At 48.3% G+C, this 19,844-nt stretch overlaps 6 protein-coding genes across 6 annotated transcripts; 3 read left to right on the top strand and 3 right to left on the bottom strand.

Annotated features, from left to right (window-relative positions):
- Nucleotides 1-900: 900 nt before the first annotated feature.
- On the top strand, nt 901-1,629 carry BC939DRAFT_482080 (uncharacterized protein; the record flags this gene model as incomplete). Its single annotated transcript, XM_051559087.1, has 3 exons — nt 901-1,332; nt 1,365-1,510; nt 1,596-1,629. The coding sequence occupies 3 exons, from the start codon at nt 901-903 to the stop codon at nt 1,627-1,629; spliced, it is 612 nt and encodes a 203-aa protein (XP_051406452.1).
- Nucleotides 1,630-2,578: 949 nt separating this feature from the next.
- Nucleotides 2,579-3,757, top strand: BC939DRAFT_482079 (uncharacterized protein; the record flags this gene model as incomplete). Its single annotated transcript, XM_051559086.1, has 1 exon — nt 2,579-3,757. The coding sequence occupies one exon, from the start codon at nt 2,579-2,581 to the stop codon at nt 3,755-3,757; it is 1,179 nt and encodes a 392-aa protein (XP_051406451.1).
- Nucleotides 3,758-4,287: 530 nt separating this feature from the next.
- BC939DRAFT_533612 (uncharacterized protein) lies at nt 4,288-5,748 on the top strand (the record flags this gene model as incomplete). Its single annotated transcript, XM_051561707.1, has 6 exons — nt 4,288-4,493; nt 4,684-4,759; nt 4,883-4,948; nt 5,176-5,209; nt 5,420-5,559; nt 5,657-5,748. The coding sequence occupies exons 1-6, from the start codon at nt 4,371-4,373 to the stop codon at nt 5,746-5,748; spliced, it is 531 nt and encodes a 176-aa protein (XP_051406450.1). The 5' UTR covers nt 4,288-4,370.
- Nucleotides 5,749-9,309: 3,561 nt separating this feature from the next.
- On the bottom strand, nt 9,310-9,881 carry BC939DRAFT_497453 (uncharacterized protein). Its single transcript, XM_051559723.1, has 2 exons — nt 9,862-9,881; nt 9,310-9,720 (listed from the first exon to the last, which is right to left on the bottom strand). Exons 1-2 carry the CDS (start codon nt 9,862-9,864, stop codon nt 9,448-9,450), a joined length of 276 nt encoding a protein of 91 aa, XP_051406449.1. The 5' UTR covers nt 9,865-9,881; the 3' UTR covers nt 9,310-9,447.
- Nucleotides 9,882-11,965: 2,084 nt separating this feature from the next.
- On the bottom strand, nt 11,966-13,912 carry BC939DRAFT_508362 (uncharacterized protein; the record flags this gene model as incomplete). Its single annotated transcript, XM_051560989.1, has 5 exons — nt 11,966-12,106; nt 12,199-12,341; nt 12,447-12,679; nt 12,773-13,144; nt 13,230-13,912. 5 exons carry the CDS (start codon nt 13,910-13,912, stop codon nt 11,966-11,968), a joined length of 1,572 nt encoding a protein of 523 aa, XP_051406448.1.
- A 2,104-nt stretch (nt 13,913-16,016) lies between these two features.
- On the bottom strand, nt 16,017-17,522 carry BC939DRAFT_482075 (uncharacterized protein; the record flags this gene model as incomplete). Its single annotated transcript, XM_051559085.1, has 4 exons — nt 16,017-16,221; nt 16,543-16,780; nt 17,252-17,265; nt 17,455-17,522. The coding sequence occupies 4 exons, from the start codon at nt 17,520-17,522 to the stop codon at nt 16,017-16,019; spliced, it is 525 nt and encodes a 174-aa protein (XP_051406447.1).
- Nucleotides 17,523-19,844: the final 2,322 nt, after the last annotated feature.

Raw genomic sequence — 19,844 nt, 5'->3', positions numbered from 1 at the left:
ATCAGTTATTACTGCCCCTCAAAACAATACAGGCTTGTATGAAGTGAACAAGCGAGACGAGAGATCCATCAATCGTTACATGGAGATAGTGCAGGAAAAAATTCAACCCATATGTGGGATGAATTTTTTTTCCCCTGAGTTTCATTGGATTTCACCGATTCTTTGTTCACCGGTGATAATCACCGGTGAACTGCGAAAATTGCACTACAACTGATCGATGAGAATCACTGCTTACTGCAATAAGTCTTATGTAAATTAGCAGCGACGAAGGAGGAACAGCTCAAGTCAGGAACTAGAGTCTGAGCTTGAGCTACAGAAGCAACCTGGATAGAGGTAGGCCAAAGAGCAATAGTGGAAACAATAAAGATTCAGGTGCAGAGAACACTTACGATGAGATCGCTTGGGAGCTAGGTTTCAAAAGGTGCCTTGTTCTTTCGCAGGGACGAAACACTCAGCGAGTAGTATCTACAAAGAATTTAGAGAGGCGACAACACGCTCAGCTTAGGGATTTGCTAGACCAAAGGGACTGCCTTGGCAGCGGTCTTGATGGGGTACTATTCTTGTCCCTCCACACTTACAATTATGGAACCCTGATCGCTACCTTGTCGATGCTTGCGTGGGTTCTGCAAGCACTCGATTGGGGTAGGTATGGAAACGGCTAGGGTCTTGAAAAAGCTTCATTTGGTTAGATATAGGCGCCTTCTATAGGACGTCTTGCCTCATCGAATCACATTCACCATCGGAGGCACGGACTATTACTCGACCGAGATTCGAAACGTTGCGAAGATCAGGCAGGATGTCGAAGATCTTTGGGGTTGTGGGCCGGAACAGATCAAGGTCGACCTCGGCCAGTCGTGTGTACTCCGAGCAATCGCGATACTCCTCAAGAATGCTCGCAATATGGGAGCCCGCGATATCACAGTGAGGGAGCAAGGTGACTCTGATACCGATGTGGACATACAGGACCCTTACGAAGGTCCAACACTAGCCCCTGGCGATTATGATACTGATGTCGATATGGAGGACCTTTGCAAAAGTCCAACACCAGCCCCTGCTCCAACGCTAGGCTTTGCTCCCGCCACCTATTACAACCTGGCTGTGAAGCAGAAAGCCATTTACCAGCCAACCTTCAAGCACCGATGCTGGATGGAAGGGCAAAAAAGTGTCGTCCCAGACGGAATAGAATCCACCAGCGACATCGAGACCAAGCTGCCATCACAGCGCAGTGGAGGGGTCAGCTTGGCGATTTATCTTACAGAACTGGAGAAAGTACAGGGACGACTGAATGAGTTTTACAACGGCAACAACCGGCTCATGAAGCACAAGTGGGACGTAATAATGGCAAGGGATGAAGATTCACAAAGCGTCTACTCAATGTGCTTGGCGGGTCGATCGACAGGAAGGGAGATGAAGTCAACAAGGTTGTTATTGAGATCCGTCTGGGCAAGTTTCGATCAAGACGAGACTTTCATCTTTGTATGAGTCCTTCCAGTTGTACTTTGTTCAGAAGGTAAGGTACTTTCACTGGAGATCCGAAGTCGCGTAAAATCGTTTTATGTTTTTATTGACTTTGACCTTGTGTTGATGTACTCTAGGCCAGGTCCCTCGGTTACATCGTGGTTGGGGTGAACGAGTCCTATACATTCAATAAGTGTCCCTCTTGCAAGAAGTTTGTCGAACAGGTCGAGATACGCAGACTATATTTATCGAACTGCAAGACACTCATTTATTGCGATATCAGGACTGGCCGCAACATATGCAATGCCATTCGCAGCCATTTACTCCACCAAGAGCGACCATTGTATCTCCAGCCAGTGGATGAAAAGGGGAACCAGCCTTGGATGTAGCAAGATGCAAGGCCGCACACAGGAACCGGAAGCAGCAGCAGCAGTAGTAGCGAGGCGGTGCAAAGGCAAGGGCGAGCTGGTGGACGCAGGCGAGCAGCCTCCATGGCCCACATATAGGTTGAATTTTTTCCTGCACTATCTCCATGTAATGATTGATGGCTCTTCATCTCGAGGGGCAGTAATGACTGATTCGTACTCGACAACTGATTCATAATGTCCTCGGAAAACCTCCCTCTTCTAACAAGGAGCAGTCGACTTGATGGTGAGAAGGAGGTGTCGAAGTTGGACAAGTCGATAGCCTCATTCTTACTGCACACAGCCTTCAATGGTGCCCATCTCAGCTAATTCCTTAATACCAACTCCAAACAAATGCCAACCAAGTTACATTTCTAGGTGCATCGTGGGCCAGGCGTCAATATGTGCTTAAAGGGGGGGTGGCAATCATAATAGTATTTTACACAATTGCATTTTCTTATTAAAATTCATCCCATATAGGTCTATGGGTTGAATTTTGCAGCACTCTTATTCAAGAGCGTCCTGTGACCGCTTTCAGGATGTAAAAAAATTCTGCACGGACCGCGCCACGTGGGAAATAACGTTACGCCACCGCCACCACATCGAGGGAACGCGTCAATAAAGGGACACCAACGGTAGAGGTGTTCTCCTTACCCTTCTTCACTCACACATCGCTACCTAGCCCTGACCATCGCTTACCAGCCCTGACCATCATCATGAGTGACAACGCGTTCAGATTCTCTGATCTCTACTTCTGCATGTTCCTATGCATTCTGTCCATCGTCCTCTCCCCTGCCTTCTTCGAGAACGGCCCAGAGCACCCGCCGCGCCTGACAGAGCGTCGTACGATCAAACATAACGCGACAAAAGCGAACATAATCACTGCTGTGAACAAAACCCCCAATTCTACTTCTTCAACGCCAGCCCCTTGTGCCGCCGCAGATGCCGACATCCCACCACAAGCGGCCACTGCCACCACTGATGCTGAGAGCTCATCCCAAGCGGCCACTGCCCCCACTGATACTGAGAATTCATCGCAAGCGAACATTGCCCCACCCTCCAGCCTCCCGCACCGGCCTACAGCTGCTCCTCCACAGGACGATAGCGAGTTCTCTGTGCACCTCGATGAGCTCGAAACAATGCTCGAGGAAGAAAACACCGGCGCGATCCCGACGGCCCTCCAGATTGGCCCACAGATTCGGGAATATTTGAACAACAAGCGCACATGGTCCTTGGTTACACAAGAACATGCAGACATCCCGTCGTCGATGTCATCCGAGAGCAGAGGATCTACTGCGACTAGCCTTCCTCAAAGCACCGAGCTCTCCGCGAGCACGCCATCATCATCATCGTCGCCGCGGCCCTTCAAGAAAGTCAGGTTCTCCCCTGACACCTTTGAACCTGCTGACAGCAGCGAGTATCGCCGCTTATCAAAGAGACAGCGGGAGTCAAGCGAAGAGGCGCAGGAATCCCGGAGAAAGAGGCGCAGAATGGCAGCCATCAACAAGATGTTGGAAACCGAGCCGGCGTACAGGATGGTGCACCTTGTGAATATCGTCACCCAGACCTCGACAGTGATCTTCGAGCCGAATCCAAAAGCAGGCGCCAGGCGCAGCTCAGCCCGGCTCAGAGAAAAACCATCGAGCGCTATCTCTGGCAGTCCCATAAGCGCGATCACAGACATTCCAGCAGCTAGCACGCTTCCAACGTCGACTGCAATGGTTCCTATTCTACAGCGAACCACACATAGTCCCATTCTGGACAAAGACGTAGAGATGAATCCGGTTTCGACAGAGGAGAGCACCGTCTCTGAAGGATCGTCTGCACCGCCGACAGCAGATCATACAAATGAGACCAAATTAGAGCCCTCGCCGCCTTCGTCTCCCAAGATATGAGTGATTCCAGCCCAAAATGGCCAAGACCATCTTCAGCATCCTGCGCACACACACGATCAACCTTTGGAAAAGACACTGGAAATGGATCCGCGAGTGGAGACACACAATCCAGCGCTAAATCAATAGAGCAGGACTCCTATTGTACAGCACAGGCCAACACCGAGGCCGTGGAGCGATTAATAAGCATCGACGAAATCAATGTAAGTACTTTGGCTGGGTTTATTTTGCTTTGCACTTGACACTGAAGCACAATTCTCACGATCGCATCCTCTGCTCTCTTACCGCTTGTTAGATTCAAAAAAACCCAAGCAAAAGCCGCAAAAAAACCGTAAAATCAAGAAACCCAAAAAAAGACATTGCTCATATGGTACGTGGATCGTGGGAAATCGTCGAGGATAAATTGTTCTGCAGAGTGCCCTAACATTTGCCTTGCGCTTGGTAATTTGTTTTAGTGCTATTAGCCCACTGCAGGACTGCAGCAGAGGCATCCATTTATTCTCAGTAATGTGTTCAAGGGTCTGGACAATGACCGCTTAGGGGAGATGGCTAGTCAGATCGAGACTTCGATGCCGATACTGACATAAGAGAGGAGCTAGGCGCCCATGCCCTTGCCATGGACCGATATATGCGCGCGCATATGTCCAAATGCCTGCTTAGGCTCAATCCCAAGCGTTCGTACTATGTTGTTCAAGTACCGAAGCAGAGGGAGTTCAAGCAGACGAGGTTGAAGCTGGGGGTGAGACCACCCAAGTGGCAGGAGACGCGAAGAATGACAGGAAGGATGAGCCGCGGTGCAACAGAGCAAGCATCGAACAGGTACAGATGGACGTCGATGTCGTTTCGTCGAAAGAAGAGCCTTCGCCAAGTGACATGAGACCTTTATTGACTCGCTTCACCTTTCTTGTCTTGGTGCCAACGTCTTCTAGCTCAAGGTCCTCATGGGTCACTACGACAACGTATACACCAAGAGCTTCAACGAGCTCTTTAGAGGTACCAGATATGGTAAGGCAACAACTGCAATCCTTGCTGTGGGTTGTGAGATCAGCTTTGAAAAGAAGATGCTTCAGCTCTTCCTGCATGCTCACCTTGCTGGTATTTTCATCATCACATCTTTCTATCTAATAGACCTCAGTTGTAGCTCTCGGAGCCTTCAACCCCCACAAATCATAGAACCTGAGGGGTTTCGGGCAGGTACAGATGACCTACTGCAACGGGGCCTAACTTTAGCCCCAGCGCCCGTTGCAGTGGGTCGGTCTTTACGGATCTGTCCCGCCCATCGCAGCCATGCTGTCTCAGGCTGCGGTGGGAGGGGATTTCCTTTTTTCTTTTCCAATTCTCTCCTCCCCTTCCTCCCCACTCCCCTTACTCGCCCCTCCACCTATTCCGCCCTTCACCCTTCAAAATACACTCCCCACCAGATGCTCAGGACCAGCCCCTAACGGCTATCTCATGGTAAGTGCGCCTCTGCTTTTCTTGTATGTGATCGGCATATCTCACCCCCGTCGTCCCGGCATCAAGTAGTCAAGGGCGCCTGTTCGGTTCGCCAACGGGACCATATCACTGGCCTCTCGAGGCAATGGGATGATGCGCCGTGCGTTAGGGATGAGGCGAGCCCTCTGGTCTTTTGGCTGTCTGATGCACCTGCTCTCGCCTACATCTTAGGGATCTTGTGGCACGGCGAATGACTCTACTCTCCCGTATACACATCGCGGCGCGCGAGGTTGTGCGGATCAACGTGGTCCTCCGCGGTGCTAGCCAAAGGAAGCAGCAGGTAGAAACAGAAACAGACACAGCAAAGCAAGGTAAGGATGCTAGGGGGCTAGCGTGCTCAGGGCTCTGGAGCAGCAGCCGTTGGGGTTGCAAGGGATGGAAAAATCGGTGGTCCTGTCCGGATCATAGTCCTAGACTGGACTGCCCCTGTGCAGTTCAGGATCCTGGGCGATTATCGGCCATCGTCTGTTTCTCTTTTCCTTGCACATTCTGATGGTTAGAGGCTTTCACTGGCTTGCAGTCGCCGGCTCGAATGCGCTGTGCACTTCCGGAGGTGGGTCTGGGTCTTCCACCGTTGGTTCTTTCTCCCTATCCTTTTTTCTTTTCTCTTTTTTCTTTTCTGTTCATCTCTTTTCGCTAATGACCTGTTGACCTTGGGTTTGGCGAGAAGGCAGGAAGCCAGCATCCTCTTTTCTCTTTTCTTGTTCGCCTTTTCTTTCGTCCGTTTCCCCCTCTCTTTCTTCCTTGAGACCCAGACCGTCCGATGAAAAGCGTCAACTCCAAAATCACAAAGGTAAACTGTCCGTCTGTTTCTGTTAACGTGCATGTCTTTTTTGTGCAGCGTTATTCAAAACTGTATACTAACTAGTGCAACACCGTCTTCTCTTCTCATTTTCCTTGAGGATCATCGGTCCGCATGGTAAAGCAAGCTGCTCTGTGTATCCGCGAAAGTAGAGTCCTACGTCGTGCTAAGGTCCTGGTACTAGGGTAAGTGGGGCATTGGTGTGGGTGTAGAGGGCGACCCAAAATGACTATGGCATTCGTGGACCAACCTACGGCTGAGGACCATTGCTCGGGAGTGCCGGTTGGTGGTGGTACCGAAATATGGCCGTGCAGGTAAGCCCTTAGGCTGCTTGAATGTCGGGAGGAGCGGCGGTCGGCTTGTCGGTTGCATGCTTGGAAAGCATGGGGTGCACCTGCCATGGGCTAGTCGGGAGGGTATCTGGGACTGGGCAGAAAGGGGAGCAGGGTGAAGGGTCTAACATCAATGGGATAGGTAAGAGGGGTTCAGGGGAGTGTAAGGAGGATTCGGGTGGGTCAAAAGGGTCTGGGACGGAATGGTCTCGGGTTCTGTCATCGTCCTTGGCAAGGTATGCATGCATCTGGTGTTTGCTGTGTCTTCTTTGATGGCAAAGTGGTTATGGGTCTATCTCTATGCGAACTGACTGTAATCTGGTGTCTGATACTGGCACCAGCGCCATTGCACGACAATGGGCGCAACAACTGTGGCGATAGCAATCATCAGAACAGCACTGCCTCGAACAACAGCTGCGATGACTCAAAGCGGCAGGAGTTTTGACACAATCAACCCAGCGCATTAGCACCACATGGACTCCAAAAAAGCAAGACCGAAAAAAGAAACAATGAAAAAAAAAGAAAAAGAAACAAAAAAAAGCCACTACACCGAAAGCACAAAGACTACACAACCGGCAAGAGCAAGAAAAACAACAACGGCGGCGACGGCGACGACAGGGGCGACAAGGTAGCGACGAGGACGGTAAGATAATGACAAGGACCGAGACCTGTATTAAGAACGCAGACAAGGCGCTGCAAGAACGAAGACAAGACCGATAAGAACCGCGGCAAGACCTCGACAGGAACATGATAAGCACACAGCCGCGGCCAGAAGGCACAAGCAAGGTTACAGTTTGCGAGCTGCGGATGCCCTGCCTCCTCTTGTAGTGCCACGGCAATAAACTCCATATTTTCAAATGTGTACGGGCGCGAAAGCGAATGTTCCTGCAGATCGAAGACAGAAATGAGGGTAAACGAGCTTTTGCCACCAAAATGTTTAGCCTCAAGCTTGTGCAACTTGATCGAGGGCGCCCATGTATTATAGACTGGCGATGCAACAGAGAATTTTCGGAGCACATTATGCTGTTGATGGGACCTCGGATACAAACAGCGAAGAGGACTGTGGTACAATCTCACTTTGTGCTTCAAACTGCAGTAAGCAACGCTTCTACAAGAAGAGGCATTAGTGCAAAACTCCAATACAGCCAACGAACGTGCGAGATGCCCGGAATCGGCCGCTTAAAAAATCGGTCGATTCTATAATGAGATGCGCACAGACTCTTCCACACAGTAACACCCCATCACCCATAGCTGCCACTTCAGCACCCTTCGCTATACATTACTTCAGCCATAGATAGTCATTGTGCGACATCACACTTTCTCCAGGCTCATGCCCTCTGGATATAAAAAACTGGCCCTATAACCATTGCCGCTGCGAAGTACGAGTTGCACTCGTTCACTCTAAATCTGCAATCGCGGCTTCATTATATCATGTCGCTTCATCAACCTAACAAAGAACCCGTGGACTCTGATGCAGGAGCCATTTTTGCTCGTTGAATCTTTGACTTAGGCTCATGTATTTTGTTTAGTACAATACAACCTCCGCTCTATTCTGATGAACAAGCACACTCTGTATTTCTTCGAATCCAAGAGCTGGATGGAGGACACTTAAGCCAGCTTTTACATTGTACAAAAGAGGAGCCCAGATTACCGGCTCAAGCCTGAAACAAGATGTTCTCATGCCCATGGGTTCAAAAAGACTATGACACAGCTATGAATCGAGCTAGAGTGGATCCAAAAGTCGAAGAGGCAATGGTGGTGATACAGTGGATGGTTCTTTTGATCGTTGTTTAGGAATGCATATTTTGAATTCGCTAAGGATCGAACCTTGAGATGGATTGTATCGCAACATGCCAGGGTCTTGCCTGCAGCGGACACCGCTACCGGGACCTGTTATATACAGAGCACGCCTATCGTTGTGAGTCCGTGCATCCGTTCTTTTGATATTTTGTCTGCACTTCGCACCTGCAAAGTAAAAATAAACGCTCACGTTCTTGAATTTGGTAAAGTTAGATACCATTATTGCGCCATATCCCGTAGGCGAGACCCGAGACGCAGTTCCCAACCTTGTCTACATCGGTGTTCAAAGGACGCGTTAGTCAACTGAGTCATTAGGACAATTTGTTGCTGCTGCTTTTGTTTTCGGGAGAGTGGTTGGGATTCGTTTACTCTGACCACTTGATTCGAACCATGGCAGAATAGGTGACCATCAAATCCTCGGCCTCGACACCATGGCTGGTCGGCCCTGAACATGACCTGACCAGAGACCACGGCGTGGTTGTCAGTGGTGCCAGGAAGCAGAAGTTGGCGATTGCGACTTATGGGTACTGGATCGTGTTAGATATTGTTTGGCAGCTGTTTTCTTTGACATTTTTCGAGCGAGAGAGTTAGTGCAACGAAGGAGAAAGAGTGAATCAATAAAGAAAAAGAAAAAGAAGAAGAAGGAATGGATGAAGTAATGCGGTCGTTGGCCAACTGAATGGGATGACAATATACACGCGTCTCAGGGTACAGATCATTGACGGCATCGGTTATAAAATACTGACGGACGTTTGATTGACCAGCTTTTGTTTCTGGAAAGTCAGACATTCGTGAATGTATGTGCGCAAATAAACCGATAATAGGCGCCTTCCAAGGAGTCGCACGCTCCAGAGATTCTTTCCTTTCCTTGTGTGAACGTGGGACCTGAAGGATGACAGACGGTCCGCTAGCCTATCGACCAACCATAAAAAAGCGTGCTTTCCCTTCTCGCTCATCAAATCATGTCTATCAGCGTATCTGCAAAGACGAGTAAGATCCAGGGATTGTGCATGTATGTCTTCTGTGTCGAAGCGAGAGTTGTGGACAGACCTCTGTAACGTTTGAACAACACGCAATCATTCGTACACAGAGTTCTCCGTCCTAGCACTGGCAGACTCGCAGAATCCTAGGTCTAACGCATCTTTGGCTTCATGGAATCAAGTATTGCACCAAAATTCCGATGTGTATTCAGCTACAAGGTTTCAATCCCCGCGTGGTCTGTGTGTAGTCTAGCATGCGTGTCCACAGGAAAAAGAACATCCGTCTTATTGTCGACTGGCAATGGCACGGAGTGCAAGATGCAGGCACAGGGATATGAGGGCAGCAATAATGCACAGAGCCTTGGTATATGGGGAGAGCGTAATGCAACGGTCCATGGCATTGTTGCCGTCTTCTTGGCCATCGTCTAGGACAGGCTTGTATAAAGATTCGGACGCGTTGAAGCCTGGTGTAGCATCAAAGGATCTCTCCATTGGTAAGGTGACTTGAAGCGGCATGGCGAGGTGGACGTTGGGGACCAAAGCCACGAGAGGGAGGTCCTGCAAAAGGGGAATAATGGAGTTAGGGGTGGTTCTAGGGTATCGATGAGTGCTGGCAGGCATGATGTGAATGTAGAATGCTGCAGGAAATTGGCGGGGATGGTCCTCTTATTTATAATCGACACACGCCTGTATGCATACCATCAAGATCTGGATTCGTGATTGGGATTGATCCCGCGAATTTAAAATCGAAGGCTGATATGATTGGCTGTTCGTTACACACTTTACGCGCCCCTGGTCAGAACACAGAAGCGGAATTGTTTGTCGAACCTTAAAAAAGTTGTCGTGAACATAAAACCCCATCCATTCGGGCGCATAATCCACGCACGAGATATTTTAGGTTTTAGGAGAGCATTTAATTCTTAATTAAGTACAAGGCGTGTAGCCGTGCCTCGGGTAATATTCCCCAAGAGCTGTGCAGAACGTTCTGTCGTAAACCTCTCCCCCAAGATAGTCCCAAGGCATGAAGGATGCGGATGATAGTCCTTGGATGCTGACTGACATTGTGCTTCTCTTGTAACTGGCTCCCAATCTGCCTCGCTGAACTTGATTTACCTGCCTCATTCATCTCCGTAACCACGTTGAGCACCTTGGACATAACCTCTTCGAGTCTTTCTTTCCTGGGTCACCCGGTCCTTCCATGGTCGTTTACATTGATGACTCCTGTCTTCACGATCTCGAATGCTTTCCTGCATGGATCTGTTTCAACACCGGAAAGTTGGAAAGATTTTTAACAATACAGAACAACTGGAGGAGTCATGGAAATCTTTGCGTAAACATGCGCGAGGATGCAGTATTCGTTGCGTGTGACCTTGCTCCCGCCACGCTTCAGATCGTCGATGTTTACACCTGACAAAAAGGAATTCGCTTCAACATCTGCCGTTGACTGTTTGGCAGAAATGATCCTGAAGCGTTTAAGTGTGATAGAAGGGGTGGAATGTTGGAGGAACGGACGTTAGAGGGAGGTTTAGAGGACGATATGAGACGGCGCTAGAATCACGGATGCACTTACAGCTGTCCGCTCGACAGTAGTGGATTACTCTAATCATCCTTTCTTGTCAATTGGGTTGCAACGAAAGGCACACGACAAGGAGTCCCCATGGGACCCTGGCCACGGTCTATGAGGGACTCGTGGAATGTAAGGTCACGGCGCACTGGCGTGGATGGAGACCTTCCACCGGAATTATTGTGAGGGGAAGACCCATCCATAAGGGGAAAATCTACTGTTGGCCCGAGTCGAATAGTGTCTAGGCGATTTTGATCTGTGTGCTCGATAACCGCTAGGGGTCCTGAGGAGATTCGAAGCGCACTGCCGCCGTGCGGCGTTGAAGGGGTACGAAGCGTATTTGACTGAGACGAGCTTGAAGGAGTTTTATGGCTCAAGGACCCAATGTCGATAAACGAGCCATCATATCCTAAGAGCCCGATCGGGACGAGTAGTGCTGTTATCCATTTTTTTTGTAAGCGCAACAAAGTAACGGCCAAGGGATGTCAAAGGTGGATTCTGGAGATTTCTGGGTAAATGCAATAGCTCGAGGGGTATTGTGTGGTGCAGATGTAATGATGGGGTTTATTGAGGTTCTAGTTCATGAAGTGTGTGTCCTATATGCTTCGCCAGGGGCTGTGCTCGGAGCTGTGCCGAGCGTAGTGCATAGCCGTTTAAAGTGAATCAGTAGCAAGGCGACGAGCGAACGAAGACAAGTATTAGTGCATGGAGACTAGACTAAGCTAGACGAGCTACGTAGCCATCATTTCTTGGTATGCTCATGAATAAAGCATGAATTAGTAACCGACAGTTCTAATTATACCTTTGTTCGTCCATGGTGGGTGGGACTTTACTGTCTACTTTCGTCAGTTCAAGTTCTCTGTGGCCCCTCTTAGGAGTAGTCCCTTGTTCTCCAAGAAACTTGGACAAAAGAAAGTCGAGTCGCATAACCTGAGCGTTACGCTGAGTATGGCACATGTTATGCAGCACAGGCTTTTCCGTTGTTCCTATTCTTATGATCCTTTTCTTCGTACGCGGTTTCTACCTTTCTTGCTACTATTAGGAATGTGGGTAAAGGGTAAAGACAAGCCCGGCGGTGTACTGAGTTGCATGCGACGAAAATAAGTTCATGCCACGTCTTCATCACTCATGGAACTTCCTCCGGTTTCGGAATGACTTATTTGCCCAACCAAATACTGTCAACTCCATTCATCTGTCCGCGCCCAAACAACTAGCTTCCGCCTGCTCCTCACAAGATGCTTACAAGTCATCAGCTGAGGGGAGAGGGGCAGGAATTCGGATTCCTTTGACGTAATAGGAAGGACGCTGCCATTTGTTCTTCATATTGTTGCCTGCGTTTGTGCGACGTTCGATTGCAGCAAGGGTTTTTCTGGCCGTGTCCTATGCAATAAACGAACCGAGCAAGATTTGTTATTGGCGCTGACAAGCGACCGTAGCAATCGCGTCTGCAAAAATAAAAACTTGTTTCTTACATGTGCCACATGCAGAGCTCCAAGTGCTGGAAGCAGCAATCCCAATTGAAGATTATTCCTTGGCAGCGCAAACGATCCGACGAGCTTGCACAAGTACAGAGCTTCATATTCAAGTGCCATGAAAAAGATGTGGCAGTGGGATGCTAAGTGTTGAGAATGAATGTAAGAACGAGATAATAAATAACTTGCAAGCAGAGAAATCGAGCTCCTTGGCCTGAAGCAGAGCGAGCGAAAAACACATAACATACCTTGGATCAAATAGCCAATGACGACCGGATCCTGTACACCACCTGCTAGTAGTTGGTCCAGCATGATCTTCATCATACAAGGCAACTTATGTTTGTCGCTTTTCAGACTGCTTGCATTTGCTTCTGGTTTCTTTACCTCGACGACTATAAACGGCAGATTGGCCTTCTCCGCATAATAATCAGGGTAGTATGCTTCTTCAAACCCTCGAGGCGTTGGCAGCGGATCCCGGGACCTAAAGCGGCAAAAATATTGACAGTAAGTAGAACTACACAGATATTGTCCAAGACATTGCTCATATCCATGAAAAATGATAACTGCAACATACCAATGATCAACGATGTCAAGGTCTCCAAAAACCCCGATGATGATGTTCTTGACGACGACCTCCATGTATGTGTCTTCGTTCTTTGGCAACAGCGGCAGGTCGATGAATCGGGCAGAGGGATCTTGCCAAAGACCAGGTCTGATAGTGTAGGCTCGTAGCAGATCTCCGAGCAGGGTTCTCGCTTTGGTGTTGTCCTGAATATAGATCTTGGTTTCGAGAAACGAATGGCAGGCCGCATATAGCAAGCACTTAGACAAGACTTGGATCTCATCCTTCGCTGGAGAGGGAACATGGACACGCATTATCGCTGCGGAAATATCGGAGGATAGATGCTTGGTCACGAACTCGGTGTTGAAGATGAAATTTAGAGCCCTAGCGCAAGCAGAAGAAAAAGACGCTTAGTATTGAGCTCAGATGGATGGATTGCGACAAGCACAGGCTCTGAGACCGTTCGTACAGCAGATCTGAAACGCTGGTAATCCGGCTTTGAATCTTAACAATCGCTCTCCGTGCAGTCAGCAGGAGTTCCGAAACGTCCACTTGTCCAACGAAAAGTCGAGCGGCGGTGTTGAGTCGCGATGATGTGGTTCCTGGGCCCACCAACCTATTCATGAAGGAGAAATCGATGGAATTCAAGGAGGACCGGGTCGAAGATGGGTTCGAATCGATATAACTGCTGTCGCTCCGCTCGGATTCTGTTGCGAATTCAGTCTCCAGAAACGTGACCTTCTTGGGCTCCCAATCGTCCTTGGAAGAAGCATTGGCTGGGCCCGGAGAGGGAATAGCCACTGCCGATGGTGCCATACCGTTGCTGTGCTCCTGAATCAGTTTCTTGGCGACGTGCTCGCACCCAGACACAATCTCCGCCACTGTCCTCTTTGTTGTGACCGCAATTTGTGACGATGCTACAAGGGATGCCCAGTAATTCCTGCCGTCGTTCCGTCGCCAAATCTCGTACTTGTCCTTCAGTGCAACTTGAAGTTGCTGCGGTATTGTCGTTGATGAGAGGAGGGTTGAGAAAGCCGAGTGGGCATCTTGTTCCGAACAGTAGTTGAATGTTGCAGCGAAATCGGGCATGGTGATGGGTTCCTTGCGGGTAATTCTTCCCTGGAGCCATTGCAGGACGGAGGTGTCACTCATGCTGTTGTTTTTATTATCAATGGTCGCTTTGTACATGTTCTTATTGCGACCTGCTTGGAGTAGTGATATAAAGATGCTCGAAGGAACAAGATGCGAAGCAGAAGAGACACGAGAATGAAGAACATGGTCAGGAACTTAATCAGACAAGATACATTGCATGCAAGCGGCGACTAATAAAGGAAGTGAATGAATTCCAGCAACGATAGCAGCCTGCAGCACTCCACTTTCCGCCCACCTGCCGCGTACTAAACAGGAACCGCTGAGAAAGAACCAGTGTGCAATGGGAGAATGCTCAGAGCAAAAGAAAAAGAAAAAAGTCCAAAGCAGCACTCCACTTTCCGCCCACCTGCCGCGTACTAAACAGGAACCGCTGAGAAAGAACCAGTGTGCAATGGGAGAATGCTCAGAGCAAAAGAAAAAGAAAAAAGTCCAAAGCAGCACTCCACTTTCCGCCCACCTGCCGCGTACTAAACAGGAACCGCTGAGAAAGAACCAGTGTGCAATGGGAGAATGCTCAGAGCAAAAGAAAAAGAAAAAAGTCCAAAGCAGCACTCCACTTTCCGCCCACCTGCCGCGTACTAAACAGGAACCGCTGAGAAAGAACCAGTGTGCAATGGGAGAATGCTCAGAGCAAATGAAAAAGAAAAAAGTCCAAAGCAGCACTCCACTTTCCGCCCACCTGCCGCGTACTAAACAGGAACCGCTGAGAAAGAACCAGTGTGCAATGGGTACATAGAGAGAGAGAAAAAAGAGAACCCCTATTGATCACTTACCAATCAGTAACGGATGGATCCACGCAAATATATGCTCCCTGTTTTCTACCGCTGAGCGTGTGTTGATGCGATGGGTCTGAGGTAGGGATGATTGTAAGAGAGAGGGAAAATGAAGAGAAGCCTTCATATACATCGATGAGGCGCGAAAAATTACGTCACCGAAACTACCATATCGGGCGAAGGGCGTTGCAGATTGGAATTAAGATCATTGCTTGTTTACGTCCTCAACCCTTCATCAATGTATCGCCCTCCCTATATTCATACCTCATTATTACTGGCACTTTCGTCCAGCTCCAGGAGTGTGCAATTCTTGTGAATCATGAACCACGCTCCTCAAGCTGGCAATGAAATCTTGGAAATATCCCAGACTGCACACTCTTTGCTTGTTGGTAAGAGACACAGCAAGTCTATTCCAGAGATCATAAGTTTCATTCTCGCAGTCAGCAAATGCTCTGTCCTGCGCCTTTCCTCCTCTCGCGCCATCGCTCGTTGGGCGTATAAAGCTTGCCTAACAAGAGGAGGAACCCATTCGGGAAGGTCTAGGACTGGAGGTTCGGCTGCCTCATCTTGCATGTCACCGTGCCCAGGGTCCAACCCTCTCTCGTCAGGATGAAATGACTACTAAAGGCAATCTTGTTCGCGTCTGCCTTAAGACCAATGAGCGTGAAATCCACTATGTAACAACGGCCTCATGTGATAGTTGTCAAGAACTTGACATGGAAGAAGAAGAAAAGATAGGCTTTTATTGTTGTCTACAGAATAAACTATCAAACTGAACAGAATATGTACATGGATATGCAGGAAGGGTGATGCTGGAGGAAGTATGCCTTCTTTTAATCGCAAATGCTACCTAATCGCGTCCTGAGTCCTCGCCGAGCGAGACATTTCGGCTCAACCCTGAGGTTCTATTGTAGGATATCAATAGCCATTTAGACGTTTAACGATCACAACCACAACCGCCAGCAGAGAAAGAAAGAATTCTTACCAAGGTGGTCCGCACAGCCTCCAAGGCGGTGTCGAGCAGCGGGGAGATGAACGTCTTAACAAATGTATCCTCGTACAGTGTGCAACGAAAAGTTGCAAAATTCATCTTTTCCCTTCATGACTTTGCGTTCGTACATTCGATTGCTCCAGAACCTCAGTGGACTGCACTTCGTATTACTTCCACCACTATGCAAGTTTTGAGAAGATCTGATGACTCTATGGATCTCTATGTGATCCTAAAGTCTCACATCCATGTGAACTTTTTGTTGCGCACTGTACCTTTCCAATAGTTTTGTGTTCGCGTAGCATGGACGTAAATTGAGTTTAGGACGTGATCTTTTGCTGGATTAACCTGTAGATACTCCTTCGCTTCCATATGGGACTTGTTGGCGATCGTATACGTAAGAGTGATGTTCTTCAACATAATCTTCTAGTTCAGCTCTTGGGTCTCTTGATTCTCTCTGTAATAGCAACAGAACGAGGGAGAGAACAAGTGTAAGGACAAGAGGAACCGAGGTAGAAACACGAGAGGCAGGGGAGAAGAGGAAAAGGCTAGAACGGATAATGTTTATTATACAGAGAGAGAGAGAGGTATTTATACTAGTGTACAGGAAGCGCAGTGGTGGAGGCGCGGTGATGGAGGCGTGGTGATGAAGGTGTGGTTGAGGGCGAAGTAGAAGATTAGCCTAGGATAATATCACACTCTCCCATAGCTGCATCCAAGCACTATCGTTGATCTCCTGCTGCAAACCTGACATCTCGAACTCCGATTTGACCATGAAGGTCGCTTTATGAATAAAGATCCGGTAGTGGTCGTTAAAGCTAGAAAAGAATGGGACAGCCCAAAAAAATTCGTTGGAGCAAATGACTTACAGTTTTTGATGCGATTGCTGGATTAAAAGTTGATCGTCAGCTTTGGTCATCAAGATGGTCGGCTGGAAAACACATGACGAACCTTCGCTACCAAGGAAACTGCTCCCCAAGGCATTGAATTGTGCCTTTTGCTCTCCAGGTACAGGGGTAAGCACGCCTTGACCGAAGCCCAGCGCGGTGACCAAGCTGTCGTTGCTGTCGGTTCGTTCCAGTATCGTGAACTTGCTATCACGGTCGTCTAAACCCCCGTCAAAACATTATAACATTATTAGCATTACTTTGAGTTAACGAATTACATTTGGTGAAGAGAACTGGCTGTGTTGATATCTTTTACCTTAAACGCTTGAACCCTTCACAGGTATTTGGCAGTGATCAAGGCGCGAAGAAAGCTCAAGGAAGGTGTAGGAGCGTGGAAGAGGGGGAAAAGTCATGCTGAGCGAGCGCGAATGAGAGGAGCAGGTCGAGCAGGATCGACAGAGTCATAGAAAGAGTGCTATGGTGGAAGAAATAATAATACAACGTGATGAAAAACCCAAGCTTCATCTGGACCTAAAGAAGTGTGGGCTACACTCTGCATATCCTATGAGTTCTTAATTTTTATTTTTGTCCATGGAGGCCCAGGGGTAGCTACTGATACCCTAAAGCTTTTTGCTCGAACGCTTTAGATAAAGTAGAGAAGCTCACCCCCGACTCAGCCAGTCTGACGTACCAAACCGCTTCGTCCTAGATACCTCATGTTCTTTCACTAGCCTTGGTTCTCTATGAACACGTCCGCCAACGAGAGTAACTTTTTTCCAACCCCTGCTGTCATCAAGCCTAGGTCAGCGGTCTATCGAGATCGACGACTCTCGCAACTGTGTGAGAGGGGCCTTTAAGAATGCACTCTGCATCACATAACAACAGTTTAATTACATCGTTGAGATGATCAATCCGAACGATGTGTTTGCCAAGATGGGTTCAAGTTCGCAAGCGGATGTCATTGTTCAACTTATGACCGCCCTGGACCGAATCGGCCATGATGATTCGTTCACTTCATTCAGGACCATCGCACCTATGGCTATCTCAAGCGGCACAGCTATGTGGTACACAGAGCGCTACGTCAAAACCATCGAAATACGCCAGGCGTACACGACGGAGCATGTGTGGTTTTCCTCTACCCTTGCAAACAAACATCCTCTCCCTCCATCTCTTTTCATCACTTCTATGTGTCAGCTTACTCCAAAAACATGCCCTACACAGCAGAGCGTAAACAGCTTCTTTCCGATATGAAGAAGAGGATTGCTTTTCTATTAGTCGATTATGAGGACAGCGATAGTCTGAAGGACGCTATCCTTTTATACTCCTTTATCCGAATCCCGCTACAAGTTCCTTTTCAAACACGCATGAAGTGTACTCAAATACTTAATTTTGAATAGGCGGATATGGAGGCGCATTCTAAAGGAAAAAAAAAAAAAAAAACGCGCGCCATGTCTAGTCCATAACTGAGACCCTTTATTTTGTTCATCAAGGAGTCGAGCATCACTTTTCCTCTTTCGTATTCTCCCTGTCCAAAAGCTAATCTATTTCGTTTCTTTCTTTCCTCAATTCTAGCGCTCGAAAGTTTTTCCAACGCCTTTGTTTGTCTCGTCCTTCCTTGGGTTAATGCTATCTCCTGCTGCGAAGTTTCCAGGCCCTACATTCTTTTTAACAGCTCGAGTGCCCCAGGTGTCGTTGTCTTGTGTGGCTGTATTCTGAGGACGCGTATTTCTTCTAATTTTGACTCTGCCTTGTAGCCATGGTTATTTAAGATTATGTGAGCGAATAGGTTGAAGGCATTGTTCCGGTGGGGGTTGCATCATTCGATGTTGCTGAGACTGGCGATGCTGCAGAGAATTTCCGCGGTACGTTATGCTGTTGATGCTGTTGTTGGATCTAACTGCTGATGAGGCCTTGGATACAGGCTGCGAAGAGGACTGTGGTACATCTCACTTTGTGCCTCAAACTGCAGTAAGCAACGCTTCTACAAGAAGAGGCATTAGTGCAAAACTCCAATACAGCCAACGAACGTGCGAGATGCCCGGAATCGGCCGCTTAAAAAATCGGTCGATTCTATAATGAGATGCGCACAGACTCTTCCACACAGTAACACCCCATCACCCATAGCTGCCACTTCAGCACCCTTCGCTATACATTACTTCAGCCATAGATAGTCATTGTGCGACATCACACTTTCTCCAGGCTCATGCCCTCTGGATATAAAAAACTGGCCCTATAACCATTGCCGCTGCGAAGTACGAGTTGCACTCGTTCACTCTAAATCTGCAATCGCGGCTTCATTATATCATGTCGCTTCATCAACCTAACAAAGAACCCGTGGACTCTGATGCAGGAGCCATTTTTGCTCGTTGAATCTTTGACTTAGGCTCATGTATTTTGTTTAGTACAATACAACCTCCGCTCTATTCTGATGAACAAGCACACTCTGTATTTCTTCGAATCCAAGAGCTGGATGGAGGACACTTAAGCCAGCTTTTACATTGTACAAAAGAGGAGCCCAGATTACCGGCTCAAGCCTGAAACAAGATGTTCTCATGCCCATGGGTTCAAAAAGACTATGACACAGCTATGAATCGAGCTAGAGTGGATCCAAAAGTCGAAGAGGCAATGGTGGTGATACAGTGGATGGTTCTTTTGATCGTTGTTTAGGAATGCATATTTTGAATTCGCTAAGGATCGAACCTTGAGATGGATTGTATCGCAACATGCCAGGGTCTTGCCTGCAGCGGACACCGCTACCGGGACCTGTTATATACAGAGCACGCCTATCGTTGTGAGTCCGTGCATCCGTTCTTTTGATATTTTGTCTGCACTTCGCACCTGCAAAGTAAAAATAAACGCTCACGTTCTTGAATTTGGTAAAGTTAGATACCATTATTGCGCCATATCCCGTAGGCGAGACCCGAGACGCAGTTCCCAACCTTGTCTACATCGGTGTTCAAAGGACGCGTTAGTCAACTGAGTCATTAGGACAATTTGTTGCTGCTGCTTTTGTTTTCGGGAGAGTGGTTGGGATTCGTTTACTCTGACCACTTGATTCGAACCATGGCAGAATAGGTGACCATCAAATCCTCGGCCTCGACACCATGGCTGGTCGGCCCTGAACATGACCTGACCAGAGACCACGGCGTGGTTGTCAGTGGTGCCAGGAAGCAGAAGTTGGCGATTGCGACTTATGGGTACTGGATCGTGTTAGATATTGTTTGGCAGCTGTTTTCTTTGACATTTTTCGAGCGAGAGAGTTAGTGCAACGAAGGAGAAAGAGT

The sequence above is a fragment of the Gamsiella multidivaricata genome, assembly GCF_025024155.1.
Source record: "Gamsiella multidivaricata strain RSA 2152 chromosome Unknown BC939scaffold_128, whole genome shotgun sequence".
Taxonomy (NCBI): domain Eukaryota; kingdom Fungi; phylum Mortierellomycota; class Mortierellomycetes; order Mortierellales; family Mortierellaceae; genus Gamsiella; species Gamsiella multidivaricata.
The sequence above is the reverse complement of the archived record's forward strand: the minus strand, read 5'-3'. Positions and strand labels throughout refer to the sequence as shown.